This window comes from Hyaena hyaena, unplaced genomic scaffold (assembly GCF_003009895.1).
Source record: "Hyaena hyaena isolate Hyena2069 unplaced genomic scaffold, ASM300989v1 scaffold_254, whole genome shotgun sequence".
In the NCBI taxonomy this organism is placed as follows: Eukaryota; Metazoa; Chordata; class Mammalia; order Carnivora; family Hyaenidae; genus Hyaena; species Hyaena hyaena.
Window position 1 is genome coordinate 2019687 of NW_024080890.1, and position 15236 is coordinate 2034922.

The following is a 15236-nucleotide window of genomic DNA, read 5'->3' on the forward strand; positions in this document are numbered from 1 at the left end:
CGACCGGGGCGCCGGGGCCGCGGGGCCTTTAAGGGGCCGGGTGGTGTGGGGGGGCGGGCCGCGCGCGGAGACGGGGGGCGGGGGGGACGCGGTGGGGACGGCCGGGCGCAGGGCGGTCCCGGCCGCGCAGGCCCCGCCCCCGCCCCGCCCCGGCCGGAGCCTCCTCCGGCCACTGCTGGGGCCGCGGGCGGGACGCCCGGGGCGGCGCGCGGAGGAGGAAGCGCGGCGGCCGCGGCCCGGGACCTGCCCAGACGCGCTGGTCGCGAACGCCGAGCGCCGCGTCCCCATCTTCCAGGCGTGCGGGGCCGGGGCGCAGTCTCGGGCCGCGGCCGTCGTGCGCCGGCCGCACATTCCCTCCCGCTCGCCCCCCGGGCCCGCGCCGCCCGCCGCCCGCCCGGCCCCGCCGCGCCCCCTCCACGCCCCCCGCGAGCCCGGCAGGCCGCGCGCTCATGTCCTGAGGTCGCCGCCCGCCGGCGCTGCACCCCGGCCTGGGGAGGTGGGGCGGCGCTGCCCTGGGAGGTCGGGGCGAGGCGCGCCGGGTATGCGCCATCACCATGTCCCGCCTGAGCTCGTGGCTCGGTGAGGTCCAGTGGCTGGTCTTGGTGTCGCTCTTCGTCGTGGCCCTGGGCACGGTGGGCCTGTACCTGGCGCAGTGGGCGCTGGCCAGGGCGCGACCCCGGCCCCCGCGGCGGGCTGCCGAGGCTGGCGAGGGCCGGCGCCCCGAGTCGGACGCGCTGCTAGCCTGGATGCTGACGCTGAACAGCTGGAGGAGCGAGTGGCAGGCCGCCTGGGTGACCGCCCTGAACGATGAGGCCAGACGGAAAGGGGTGAGTCGTCTGTGAGGGCGGGTGGCGGCTGCGGGGCTGATGGCGGGGTGCCGGAGGCGGTGGGGGCAGCCCCGGCCTGATGGACGCGAGCCTTCCCCGCCGCAGCGCGTTCTTGAAAGTTAGGAGAAAGACACTGGAGAGCGGAGGACCCTTGATGGGGAGTCAACACCCCGCGGTTGGATTTTACTCAGCACACATCAGGTGTGCCAGGCCCGCGGCGCGCAGAAGGACGCCCTGGCCCTCGGAGGGACTTGTCGGAGGCGCCCCCTGCCCTCCCGACCCACCTGCCCCTTCTGGGGTCTCAGGTGGATTCCGGTGCCCAGCGGGACCCTGACTGCTTCTGAACCTGATGGATGAATAACTGTGACCCAAATATGATCCCATCTATAGAGATGAACTCTTCGGGGAATGTATTTCCACAAGGCCTGTGTTCCTACGCAGAGGTAGTGGCGGTTTGTGGGGCGCAGGCCACTTGTCAGACGTTGTGGGGAGGCTTTCAGTACCTAGTTCTTCCCTTGGGATGCTCACAACACGCAGAGAGCCGTGGTCAACACTGTACAGGTGGGGAAACTGAGGCCTAGACAGGTTAGGTGACTCGGCCGCTGTCACACAGCCCGTGGGTGGCGAGCTGGGACCCGGGAGCCAGCTGCCTCCTCCCTCAAAGCTCGGGGGCTTCTTCCTTAACCGTACTCCCGCATTCTCCCCAGGGTGTGTTTCTTCCGTGGCTGATTCCTTGGTGACTTGTTTTTACCTTTGGGACAGCTTAATGACAAGCGCCTGGCGCCCACTCTTTCTAGGTGTTCCGCAGAGGGACCGGGGCCTGGTGTTTTGGGGAATTACCTCCCCGGCTTCGCTCACCACCCTTGCTTTCACCCTCCTTCACCGGCCTGTGCAGCTTAGGGGAGAAGCCCGTGGCCACTGGGTTTAAGAATAGTGAACGCTTCGTGTCTGGACCCCTTAGCCTCCAAAATATTCCGTCGTCGGCCCTCTCTGCCTGGCCTTAGAGCCACAGCCTTGACGTACGCAGCCAGAGATTTAAAAAACTAAGAGCCTTTGCGTGTAAATGGATATAAATTCATCGACTCAAAAGGTCGTGTTCTGAGCTGTTGAAAAAAATAGACTGTACCTTTCAGATGGAAACGAGGCTTCAAGGTCAGTTGACTGCCCTCTGTCTGTCTTGATGCCTAAAATCTGTACCCCACTTGTCCAGAGCTGGACATCTCCTATCATGGGAACCCCCTCATCTCTCGCTCTCTCCTCTCTCTCTTTCTCTTTCTCTCTTTTAAGTAAGCTCCACACCCAGGCTTGAACTCACAACCCTGAGATCAAGACTCACATACTCTCCTGACTGAGCCAGCCAGGCACTCTGGAAACACCCCATCTCTTTTGGGAGACCTAAAACCACATGACCTCACACATGTGAGCAACCACAGACTTGCTTCCCCAAGCGGCCACTGTCTGTGACCCGCCCCCCAGGTGACCTGGTGTCTGGGCTCTGTGGCTGGGCATACGTTGGGCTGGTGGTGTGAACAGGTGGGAGCCTTGACCCAGGCCTGTGAAATGTGAGCGGGTTGTGGGCCGAATGATCTGCAGCTTCCGGCGCAGAGGCCTGACCCTGCCTCCTGCAGGTCTGGGATGGACCTGCTTGGGTCGTGTTTCTTCATGTCCTGACATTTCTCGATTGGCTTCAGAACATAGGATTGCCTTAGATGGGATGCTTCCAGATTACCCGCGTGCCTGGAGTGTGGAGGAAGGAAGGAGGGGCGCTCTGATCTGGAGTTTGTCTCTGGTCGCTCAGGGAAAGCCGAAAACACCGAAAAAACACCACCTGAAGGTGTCGCCCAGATCACCGGCAGTTTTGTGCGGGACGGGACGGGCTCTGTGCGCAGGGAGACAGGCTTGGCTTGCGTGCTCTCTGCTCTCTACCTGCTGCCCACCACACGCTGCAGAGTCTCAGACATCAGCTTTTCCAGACTCCTGCCCGGAAGTGGCAATAATGCACCGGGGTCAACTGGAAATGGGCAGAGCCTTCGCCGATGGCTCTGTGAGGACGCAGGTTAGCTGCAGTTGTGGTCTCGGGTGTGGCTTGGCTGTGTGTGTGTGTGTGTGTGTGTGTGTGTGTGTGTGCGCGCGCGTGTGTGCGCATGCGCTCGGTGTCCCCCCGCCTGCCCTGATGCCTGGAAGCGTCGCTTGATTTGAACTCAAACGGCACGTTTTGCAGAGAGGCCTACAGGATCTGGAAGGTGGGTCGTCACACCCCGCCCGGGCCAGGCCCACCCTCTCCCCGCACTGACTGGCGGCCTGGGTACAGGAGCGGCTGCTCGGGCGTGAGTGGGGGTCCCGACCTTGGCGGCCAGCCTTGCGGGCGTTTCCCTTCGTCCTCCTCTGGCTTGATTCCCGCTAATCCCCGATTAGGGTTGACACTCGGAGCCTGAGAGCAACAGCTTAGTGGCGCCCGCCTGCCCGCCCCTGCCCTGCCCTGGCCTGGGAGACCCCTGCTCAGCCCGTCAGCGGGCGGGGGGGAGGGGGGGGAGTATCGAGGATGCACTGGCCGGCATCTTCTGCGCGGGTGGGATTCTCTGTCAGCAGATAGTAGCTCCTCCCCATGCCAGGTCTGCCCCAGCTTTGAATTTTAGGACTGGAGGGAACCCTCAAGTCTTGTAGCAGAGCACCTTCTGTCCCCTGGAGAGGCTCGCCCGGGCTCACCCAGCCCCTGGGCAGGGGTCCCTGTGGCCTCCCCGCAGCTGGGGTCACACTCCCGTGCGCAGCAAATTTCACTCTGAGACCCACACGGTTCCTTAACTGAGGCACAGCCAGGAAGGGTGAAAGGGCGCGATTGTTTAGCTGAGCTTCCTAACAATGGGGCCTGGATGCCTGGCGTCCGAGGACGGATCAGTAACTTGTGGACTGTCCTGTGACCCCGGGTGACCACTGACTGTGGCAGTGCGGGCCCCTCATGTCAGCCGGGCCCCTGAGACTCCGGCTCTGGCTCCAGAGGCATTTGCAAATTAGACAGGACAGTGACTCGGGGAGACGGGAGAAGAGGGCATTGCCTCTGGGCCAGCTGGTGGGGCAGATGCCGGGTGTTTGGGGAGCACAGGCGAGTTGCCCCTTCCCCCCCCGCCCCTACCCCGCCCCACAGTTCAGACTCGGGATGCTGGCCAAACTCAGGCAACATACTGTGGGTGTCCCAGGGTCCCCAGGAGCTTCTTGCCAGCGGGGAGCCTGCGGATACACACCCGTCCCTCCTCCGGCCACCAGTCAATCAGGGTCCCCTCACCCAGCCACACATCTCCGCCCTGGGGCTGCAAACATGGGATTCCCATCCAGCTGGTGGCGGTTGAGTCGTGGAGAACAGAAAGCCGCCAGGGCTGGCTCAGTCGCTGGCCTGGGAACTAATACCCCAGCATCCGAAGGCGGCAGCCGACGCTCTCCCTCCAGCCCCCTGAGCTTACAGAGCGGTTTGCGGTGAGCGTCAGCGGCCTCGGTGCTGGTGTGCACCCCCAGCACCCACGTGGGAGGCCCTGGAAGACGGGGTGCTGGTGGACAGGCGGCCGGCGCAGGGCGACCCTCTCAAGGCCGCCACTGCTGGGCCACACGGGGGGGAGGAGGGCCGGTTCTAGAGCGAGGCGAGGGCTGCGCTCCATGGCTGGTGCTTCTGCACTTGGACTTGGATGGAAAGGGGCTGCCTAGCTTGGCTGCGGCCCTGAGTCAGGAGGGTCACCAAAGCTATTTGTTTCTTTAGTCGTTTGCCTGGGGATTTTTTTCAGAGGAATGTTCTCAATGCAGGGGACCAACACTGTGGGACAATTTGTGGTCTTTAAAAAAAAAAAAAAGACGCTGTGTGAACTTGAAACATGTTATTAATAGCTCTGACTTGTATATGAGCTTTGACATTTTAAAAAGTAAACAAAGCGATAAGACTTCACAGTTTTTCTCTGCAAGCTTTGAGCGCCGCTCACAAAAGTCCAAGCTTCTTGGCCGGCACCTGTGGCCATAATATAGGAGGTCAGTTGGTAAGAACGTGAAGGTGACTTTGGGTCAGGGCCGTGGATCTGTCCCACCCTGAACCGATCACCTTTCTGCTTCTCAAACATTCGGGGTTCTGACCCGTGCGGGGCCTTCCTGCAGGTGCTCCCCTCCGTCTGGAACACTTCATTCGCCTTTCAGGTCTCAGCCTTCGGTTCCGTGAGGATGCTGCCCCGGCCCCGCCCCAGCCACCTGCCCTGCTTCCTCACCTCATGGTCCCTTGTGCCCTCATCAGCTCCCGGGGTGGTGAGCCCGGCCAGAGCCCCGTCCGTCCAGCACAGCTGCTGAGGCACCCAGCACAAGGCTGGCCCCGAGCAGGCGGCAGTCGGGCGGGGGTGGGGGGGGAGCATGCAGGGGGAGTGACTGACAGGCCCTGGTAGAAATTTGTCCTGGAGGCGGAGGAGCAGGGGGGCCGTGTGCATCACCCCGTCTGGACACAGGCCTTCCCTCCCTGGGAGCCGGCCAAGCCTGGGCAAAGCAGGCTGTTTAATGCGCTTTGTTTTTCACTCCTAAAGAATCAACAGTAAAGGAGGCTCACTGATGACTTTGCGAATTGTCGACGCGAAACCCGGGGGTAGGCTCCAATTCCTTCTGTTCTTTGCCGTCACCCGTTCTCCTGAAGAGACAGGAACTCGGGGGAAGGAAGAGTGGGTGTAGTGTGGACGTCAACTAGAATGCGGCCAAAGCTAACTTCCATTCCCATCGGCCCGGCCGTGGGTTGCTGAGGAGGGAGGCAACTTCTTGAGCAGCTTGGAAGAGCAGTGTGTGCCCTGCTGAGGCTGTGTGACCTCGGGCAAGCCTCACCTCTCTGTGCCTCCCCTGTAGAGAAGGATAATTTGGGGTTCAGTCTGGAAAACAGTCCACCATGGGCGAGATGAGCAGTCAGCCACAAGAGTCGATAAAGGTGGGCTGTTTCCTTGTAAAGCATTCCTTTATAAAAAAAAAAAAACCAAACAAAAAAAAAAGCCCTTTTTGCTGCTTTTAGATATATAGAAAAGTTGCAAAATTAATTCAGAGTTTCCATGCATTCCTAGCCCAGCCTTACATAACCATAACACAGCCTCAGAACCAAAAAATTAGCATTGGCACAATGTTGCCATAATTCTTAGTGCAATGATATTAACAATGTGACATATAAGAAATTAACATCGGCACAATGTTACCATAATTCTTAGCCCAATGATATTAACATTGTGACATATAAGAAATTAACATCCCTACAAAGCCTTTACACTGAAGACCTTACTTGAATTTCCCCTGGTCTACCAGTGTCCTTTGTTGTTCTGGGGTCCCATGCAGGCCCCACGCCCGGCACTGAACCCCAGCTTCTTGCAGTCTCCCCAGTAAGTAAGTTTGCCCACCTTTCCTCGTTTCGCATGACCTTGAGGACTCGGAAGGGGATGGAATTTTGTTTTGCCAAATGCCCCTCAATTTGGTGCTTTCCCAGGATTGGACTGTGAACCCACAGGAGTCAGGTGCCCCTTTTTAATGTCCTGTATCATGGGCTTTGTGACGTCAGAGTTCTTACCGCTGGGACAGGGACATTGGAATTGGTCCCAGGTTAGGACGGCTTCTGCGGGGTTTTCTTTTTTATACTTTGTGTTTCCTCTTCTGTCATCCCCTCTGTGGGGAACACACTTGGGAAAGCTACTTTAACACTGTATGATCTGTTACTCCTCAAACTTCAGCTGATTTTGGCACCCATCGTGTATCTGGCCTCCAACATTCGCTTCTGTACAGTTTGTTTGAAGATGGTTCTCGGTTTCCTTCTCTCCTACGTTTATTCATTTCAGTTCTACTGCAAGAAAGAGCTACGACTCCTCCCCCCGCCCCCACGTCTGTATCTACTTGATGACTTGCCCCGTTGCTGGCTCATGGCTACTTCTTTTATTCTGCGGGTTATAATCTGATGCCATTGTTTCCATTATGTTGCTGGAATTGCTCACATTTGGGCCATTAGGGGCACTTTCGTGGTAGCCTGTTGTATTCTTCCATCAAGATACATAAATATATATTTAGCACTTCCTTTCTTCATGACTCCACAAGATGTTTGTTCTAGACTCCTCATATTTTTAATTTTCCCCTCTTCCAGCCCTGGATTCAGCCACCTTCTTCAAGCGGCGCTGAAGCCTTTTCTTGGAGAAACATTTAGAAACCAAGATCTAGGCGTCGTGTGTGCTCAGTACTGCTGGGGTCTCATTCCTACCAGCCCCTTTCGGTGCGCAGAGCTCGGAAACAAGAGTGTGTTTGCCAGCACACTCACAGGCACGTGTCAGTCATTCTGTACCTCTGTCCGCCTCTGAGACAGCAGGACCTCATACCGATACCTCGGATTGCAGTCCAACAGCACAGAGTCCAGCCTCCTTCTTTCCTTGTTTGTACCTCCCACCCCCAAGACCGAGGCATCTGGCCCTTCCTGTCTGTAACGTATTTACTTACTGGGTCAGCTCTAGGACACACACAGAGTCCTTTCTGCACTGCTAACCCGCACCCATGAGAAACACTTGCTGGTGAGGTTACGCCTCAGGGCCGTCAGGATTTTGTCATCTGAAGTTTCTTAGGTGAGACGTGGGTTATATAATACGGCTCGGTTTATTTGTTAGTATTTGTATTCCGCCTGGGATCTCTCCCACATCCTGATTTTGTTTTTAAAGTTCATTTATTTAAGAGAGAGAGAGAGAGTGCAAGCAGTGGAGGGGCAGAGAGAGAGAGGGAGAGAGAAAATCCCAAGCGGGCTCTGCGCCGTGAGGTCCTGACCTGCGCCAAAACCAAGAGTCAGAGTCAGAGTCCGTTAACAGACTAAACCACCCAGGCGCCCCCACATCCTGATTTTTAAAATTCATTTTTTACCCAGTGACTTGGAACGCCACGTTCGTCATATACGAAGCTTCTCTGTGCACTTTGGGCGTGCTCTGGACATGCCGCTCTATCCGCTGGACCGTCTCTGTGATCACACACCTGCCGCACACAGTTGGAGTCACGCAGGCCCCAGCGTGTGTGCGTGGTGGCTGGGACCAGTCCTCCTGGGATTCCTTCCTTGGTTGTGTTCCTGCGAGCGCCACGCGTTGCTTTTCCACGTGGATGCAAAGTCTTGCTGTGTAGACTCTGCGCGCGGACAGAGCGGGAGCGATTCTACGCGCTCGCTAGGCTTCCCGAAACCCGAGCCTCAGGCAGTGTGCGAGGGAAAAGGGATCTCCGGGTCCTTATCTTTAACACAAATAATGCATTTCCTTTGTGAGACCATCATTTGGCATTGAATTTCCCAGTGGAACCTTTTCAGGGTTTTGATGCAGAAGGTGCCAGAGGTGGGGGAGGAGAGCGTGCATCTACGGATATGGGGGCCGCAGGCTGTGTCCCGGCGAGTGCTTTAGGCCGTGCTGCTGTGAGTTGACCTCCAGAAGGTGGCCTGCTCGCCAGGCAGCGAGGAGTCTCCCTCCCGGGCGGGGCTTCTCACCAGCCCGGCCTCGGGGTCCGCGCCCTCAGCGAGCTCACGGCCTGCACCTGCCCTGGCCAGCGGGGCGCACCGGGCACAGCCTGCAGTGTGGACAAGGTTCGCGGAGCGGTCTGGGCGCTGACTGCGTCCCTCGTGAGAAGCCGACTGAACTCCCCGCTGATGATGGTTAGGGGCTGAGCCAGATGTCGCCAACGCAGGGTGAGGTTAGGGGCGTGTTAGCGAGAATGTTCGGGGTTTTCAGTTTCACTCTTGGTCCTCAGGAATTCTTAAGAGGTGGCCCCAGGAGAACCCCGTGGCTTGCTCCTTGGCACTGTGCCTGCCCGGAGAGCTCTGCTGCATTTTGTGCCCTTTTATTCTCCTGTCTTTGATCAGGCTGTGTAGACACAAACAGCTCGTCACAGTGGACAGTCCTGGGAAGTTGTGAGGTTGGATGTATTTTTTTAACCACCCAGTCAGAACTCGGGGCACCTGGGGGGCTCAGTCGGTTCAGTGTTGGACTTGGGCTCAGGTCATGATCTCATGGTTTATGAGTTCAAGCCCCCATCGAGCTCTGTGCTGACAGCTCAGAGCCTGGAGCTGCTTTGGATTCTGTGTCTCCCTCTCTCTCTGCCCCTCCCCCGCTCGTGCTCTGTCTCTTTCTCAAAAATAAATATTAAAAATTAATAAAATTTAATCACCCACTCAGAATTTACAAGACTGGGATACACTTTTTTATAGCATATCAGGAAGGTTTCATTCCAGGGTCGTATCATCAGCATAAGTGTTTGGTCTCCCAAGAGGACTTATTTTTTTTAAACATTTTAAAATAAGTTTTTATGTTTACTTATTTTGATTTTTTTTTTTTTTAGAGAGAGAGAGAGAGAGAGATTGAGAGAGAGACAATGTGGGCAAGGGAGGGTCAGAGAGAGAGGGAGAAACAGAATCTGAAGCAGCTCCAGGTTCTGAGCTGTCAGCACAGAGCCCGACATGGGACTCAAACTTATGAACTGTGAGATCATGACCTGAGCTGAAGTCTGACACTTAATGGATTGAGCCACCCAGGCGCCTCCCCCAAGAGCGCTTATTTTTATAAAGCCCAAGGTGCACCTGGGTGGCTCCATCAGTTAAACATCTGACTTTTGATTTCAGCTCAGGTCATGGTTTCATGGTTCGTGGGTTTGAGCCCTACACGCTGACAGCACGGAGCCTCCTTGGGATTCTCTCTCTCCCTCTCTCTCTCTGCCCCTCCCCAGCTCACACAGCTTGCTCTCTCTCTCCCTCTCATTCTCTCTGCCTCTTTCCCCCACTAAAAATACATAAGCTTAAAAAAATAAATTAAAAACTTGAAAAGGCCAAGACTTGGTAAACTATCCCAGCCCTGATTTATTATTTTATAAAGCATCAGTGTTACTGCTTGCGTCATATTAATTTAGTTGCATATGTCTCATTTGGAGGTTAAAACATTTTTTTTAAGTTTATTTATTTTGAGAGAGAGAGAGCATGCACTTGAGCTGGGAAGTGGGGTAGAGAGAGGGGGAGAGAAAGAATCCTAAGCAGACTCCGTGTTATCAGCACAGAGCCAGATATGGGGCTGGAACTCACGCACTGTGAGAGCATGACCTGGGCTGAAATCAGGGCGCTTAGCTGACCGAGCCCCCCGGGCGCCCCTCATGTGGAGATTTTTAATTGCGAGAACCCACATGGACATAGGCTGATAAGCCGCAGAAGGGTTTACTCACGGGTCCGGTAAGGTGCACGGAGCTGAGGGCAGAGCTGACCCAGGAGACCTTGGGGACCGGGAGCCTGGCAGCGCCCCAGCTCTGTGAGGCTGGGGCTCAGGACCCCGCTGAGCACAGCAGCCAGGCGGGTTCATCTTTTTTTTTTTTTCTTTACTTTCTTTTAAATGTTTTATTTACTTTTGAGAGAGAGAGAGAGACAGGGCATGAGCAGGGGAGGGGCAGAGAGAGAGGGAGACACAGAATCTGAAGCAGCTCCAGGCTCCGAGCCGTCAGCACAGAGCCCGACGCGGGGCTCGAACCCACGATCTCGGAGATCATGACCCGAGCATAAGTTGGACGCTTAACTGACTGATTAAGCTCCCCAGGCTCCCTCAGGCGGGTTCATCTTGAACCGAGGAATCTCAGAGTCCAGTGAGAGGCGGCCGGTCCCGGGGAGAGGGAAGGGGGCACCTTAAGTCATGATGCCGGCAGCCACACGGAGCAAGGAGAGGTGAGGCTCTAAGACCAGAGGGAAGGCCGGCCTTTGGCAGAAGAGGCGGACAGAGCCCTTGAACCTGCTGTGCTTGGCCAGACACGAGCTGACCCACAGACATGAGCCGCCCCAAGCGCCCTGCCCCCTGGAGCTGGGCTTCTCTCCTGCCGGTGTGAACACGGCCATTCATTCAGGATTCGCTTTGCCATCGTCCCGGCCGCATGCCTGCGTTGTCTGCCTTCCAGCCCGGCACGTGGCGGCGTGAGCAGGTTCTCCGGGGGGTGGGAGGGGCGCTCACTGGTGTGTGACCCCTGCCGCTGTTTAGAAGCCCACGTTGGAAGGAGGCAGAGGCGTGTTCCCAGATTTGCAGAGCTTTCTTGCGCGTGGGTCAGTTTGAAGGAGGGCCGTGTGTGCGCTGGCCCGCCTCACCGTGCTCCCCTTCCGTTCCAGGGCCCGCCGCTCCTGTGCTTCGAGGAGGACCCGCTGCAGCAGCCCCTGGAGCTGGCGGTACAGCAGGTGTCCAGCGTGGCCAGGTCAGCGCAGGAGAAGGTGAGCCGGGGCGTGGCCGCCTGCGTGGACCCTTGTCTACCGAGGGAGCGCTCGTGAAGCCTGGGGGTGGGAAGCTAATTTGGTCTTAGGATTATTGAAAATGTGGGCGCCTTAAAAACCTAAAAAAAACCCAGTCTGGTCTATCCTCTGATGAACAGACACATAAAATATGGCAGATCCACCCACTGGAATATTATTTAGCCCTAAAAAGGAGACCCTGCCGCATGCCGCATGCACGGGCCTTGAAGACTCAGACCTGAGTGAAGAAGCCACATCTCATGTGACTTTGCTTATGTCACGTGTCTAGGATGGACCCTTCTGGAAAGACAGGAAGTAGATTCGAAGTCACCAGGCACTGAGCGGGAGGGAGGGCGGGGGAGGACGGAGACTGACTGCTCATGGATGCAGGGTGTCTGTCTGGGGTGACGATCATGTTCTCAAAGCTGGTTGTCCATCTCAGTGAAATCCATCAAAAAAAAATTAATTGCAGAGTTTAAATGGGCAAGTTAAACGATACAGGAATTATATCTCAATAAAATGCACATATTTCTGTGTATGTATATGTACATACGGCATAGATTTGAAGCCTTTCGATGCTACGTCGAGATCATTTTCCAGTCCGTGATTGTTCACAGGTTGAAATTACTTATTAGACTGGCCAAATACCATAAATAATTAAAAAAAATTTTTTCATGGAAAGTATCTGTGAGAAGTCCTAAGAAGCTTCCTCTTACATATAAGGCTTGTGTTGCGTGTCCTGTGTCTGCCTACCTTTACTGTCGAGTTGCACACATGCCATTTAGCAGACAGCGAGGGACACGTGCGTGAGCCCAGGCAGGTGGAGAAGGAGAGCATCACCGGACCCCGAGCCCCACCCCTTGGATCTGCTCCCTATCCCTGCTAGAGTGTTGTTTGTTGCTCTGGTTCCTTTTCTTTTGTTTATTTATTTAGAGACAGGGAGAGCAAGTGAGGGGGGAGAGAATCCCAAGTAGACTCCAGGCTCTGAGCTGTCAGCCCAGATCCTGATGCAGGACTCGAACCCACGAACCGTGAGATCATGACCTGAGCCGAAGTCAGACGCTCAACTGATTGATCCCCCCCGGTGGCTTCTCTCTAACTACAGCTCAGGCTTCTGGCTGGACCAGAACTTCTCTGTCCATCTTCTGTTGGTGCATAAGCGAGCTGTGTTCTCTTTTCCACAAGCACAGCACAGCCACAACGCACCCACGGGGTCCCCATCCCCAGTGCTCAGGCGCGAGCAGGAGGGTGGCTCACCAGCAGATGCGCTGCAGGGGTGCATGCCTTGGCTTGAGCAAGCGCTCCCAAATTGGCCAACAGAGTGTGGTTCCCGCCTGCCGCACCCTGGCGGCCCAGGAGGGCTCCCCTCCCCCGTCCCCCCGCCAGTGCTGACGTCTCTGACTCTATTACCCACCCCCCATGACTGTGGGGAAGGCTCTGGAAGACACTGGGGCTCCAGGAGGAGACTGGTGGTACCAGGGCGGGGTGCTGAGACCAGTGTGGCCCATGAGGCCTGGGAGGGGCTGGACACGCAGGTGGCCCCGTGCTTTTATGACACGGGGAGGGGGGCTGTCACGGCCGGCCTCGCCTGCCCAAGGGCCCCTGCTTGGGAAGCACCTCTGGGCGCCGGAGCAGCCTCCCTGTCATTGATAGGGACCAAAGCCCTTCACAGTGGGCAGTCTCTGCTTGGTGCTTTCAGACACAGTCCCCAAGGAGGAACAGAGTTCAGGGCTGGCCCGGGGGTGTGGAGAAAGGAGCCGAGAGGTGGACCCAGCAATGACCAGTTTTGAAGGTCTGGATGCTTTTAGCGCCCGAAAAGCAAGCTTAGGAGGTGGATGGCGCGACCGTGTTTGTTTTAACACAGACACAGAAGTGTGCGCGCTGGTTACCAACACAGATGCCCGCCCTCCGGTGCCCGCACGTGGCCCCTCCCTCTGCTCCCCCGGGAAGGGGCCGCTGCCCACCGCCTGCAGCGAACTCTCAGAAGCTTCTTACCTCCTGCAGACTAATGGCAAAGGGCACCCGGGGTCTTGTTTCGTTTCATGAGGTTGTTCAGAGTTCTTGGCTTCCGTGTTTTCTTGGCCGAAGGAGAAATGGGAGTTTGTCGGTGCCTTGTCACGGCTGCGGGGAGTGCCGCCCTCGGTCCAGGCCGGCCAGTCAGATGTCACGCCCCCTTCCCCCCCCACCCCCCCCCGAGTGCATCTGGAAGGGGGGCCGAGTGCCAGCCCCGGACCTGCACACACCGACCAGTGGGGGGCGCTCCGCTGGGATCTGCCCGGCTCCCGGGAAGCTGGGTGTGGAAACCCCTGGTTCGAGGGCCCTGCGCTCACAGACGTGCCTCTCGGCTGACCACGTGCGTCTGAAGGGACCAAGCCAGCCAGGTTCATTCAGTTTCTGTCCTTCAGTGACCTTGGGTTGCAACACCTGAGCCTTGGGAGGTGGGACCACACCAGAGCCTGTCTGTGCTCTGGCGCCGGGACCTTGAACCTTGTGATCTTGACCCACCGCATCGGGCAGGACGCGGAAGCAACGGTGCCCTTCTTCTGTGAGGGTCTACCCACCCCCCGCCCCCACCCCGAACACGCCCAAATGCATTGAAGCCTCCGTCAGCTTCGCTGTGTATTTTCTCTGCTCCTGTGGTTCGCCCTCGGGGCCGCCCGCACAGCTTATAGAGAAACGCAGATGTGTGGTGTCAAGGACGTTACCTTCGCTTCCTGAGCCGCTCCGTATGCTCAGCCTGCATCGTTCTCATCTCCCCGCCTCAGCCCTGATGAGGGACGTGGGATGGCACTCGAGTTAATGACAGGGACACAGCCAGCCTGGACCAAGGCGGCCAAGTGCCGAGTCACATCTTGGTCATCTGGATGGGAGTGGGGCCTCTGATCTCCCTCTGGGAGCACCTGCCCGACTCCTGTGTGGCCCTGAGCCCCGCAGGCCACTGAGGAACAGAACCTGGCTGGCCCCGCTCTCTCGGTCCCCTGTACGGACCTCTTCCCACAATCCCAAAGACCCCAGGGGCCAAAGTAATCACCTTGGAGCCTGCCCAGGCCCCCAGGTTAAGGGCACAGCTGCACACGACACTCCCCTTCGGATGCCAGTCTCCAGCCTGGGCCGTAAAGTGGGGGATTCCCACTCCTCAGGTTTGATGCTTTGCTGGAACAGCTCATGGCATGCGGGAAGGCAGCTTATTTCCTTCCTATTACTGGTTCCCAGCACTGGGAGAGACTCAGAACAGCCCGAGGGACAGATGCACGGGCAAGGGATGGGGAGGGCCCCCTCTCCAGGCACCACACCCTCCCCACACCTTCTCCTGTGGCCGGACCCAGAAGCTCTCCAGATTCCACCATCGGGGGGTTTCTATGAAGGTTCCAGTATTCAGGCATAATTGAGTAAATCACTACCAAATCACGACTGAACTCAGTCTCCAGCCCCTCTCCCCTCCCCGGAGGCCAGGAGTGGGGCGAAGTTTCCAGCCCCCTGATCGCGGCTGGCATTCTGGTAACCCACCCCCCTCCTGAAGCCATGCGTGGGCCCCCAGCCACCAATCATCTCCATGGCACACAAAACGCTCTTATCATTTGGGAGATTCCAATGGTTTTAGGAGCCGGGAGCTGGGGACAAAGACCAGATATGTATCTCAAGCAGTAATCCCTGCAAGGTGTTGTGGGTGATGGATTTTTCTGCAGGAATTCTGTCCTTGGAGGGAGCCTGTGCTCGCCTGGTGGGACATCTCTCTGTCACATCCCTGTCGCTTTGGCTCACTGCGTGCAGGCTCGGCCGGCCCCGGCGGGAGGCAGGACCCAGGCACTCCCAGGCGGGCCCTCTGCACCAAAGGCATCGCCTGTAAACTTTTCTCCCTGGACTCTCTCTGCCTTCTCTTCCAGTCTCAACATGCGCTGAATATATTTGTTTCTCCCAGACTGTAATTATCCTGTTACACAAGAGCGACGAATGTCTACCTACGTTTCTCTCTCTGCACGTGTCCTGGGAGAGTTTTGCTCCAGAATGTTTGACCCAGAAAAGGAAACCCTTTATTTCCCCAGCGCACGTGGCCGGAGAGCCAGCCCTTCCTCCGCGAGATGTCCCAATAGCCCTTCCACGGCAGGTCCGTGGGCGTGGAAACTCCACGCCTGATTCTGGGGGGTAAGAGGCCTAAGAAGGCCGTGCGG

The 15236-nt window shown here is 57.3% G+C and overlaps 1 protein-coding gene across 5 annotated transcripts in view; it reads left to right on the forward strand.

Annotated features, from left to right (window-relative positions):
* Positions 1-202: 202 nt before the first annotated feature.
* Positions 203-15236, forward strand: part of C2CD2 (C2 calcium dependent domain containing 2) — a 55634-nt gene continuing 40600 nt past the window's right edge. For all 5 annotated transcript variants that reach the window (XM_039245436.1, XM_039245439.1, XM_039245438.1 and 2 more), the window contains exons 1-2: positions 203-827; positions 10951-11049. In XM_039245436.1, the coding sequence (XP_039101367.1) occupies positions 555-827; positions 10951-11049 (372 nt within the window). In that variant the 5' untranslated portion in view covers positions 203-554. The remainder of the gene's footprint in view (positions 828-10950; positions 11050-15236) is intronic.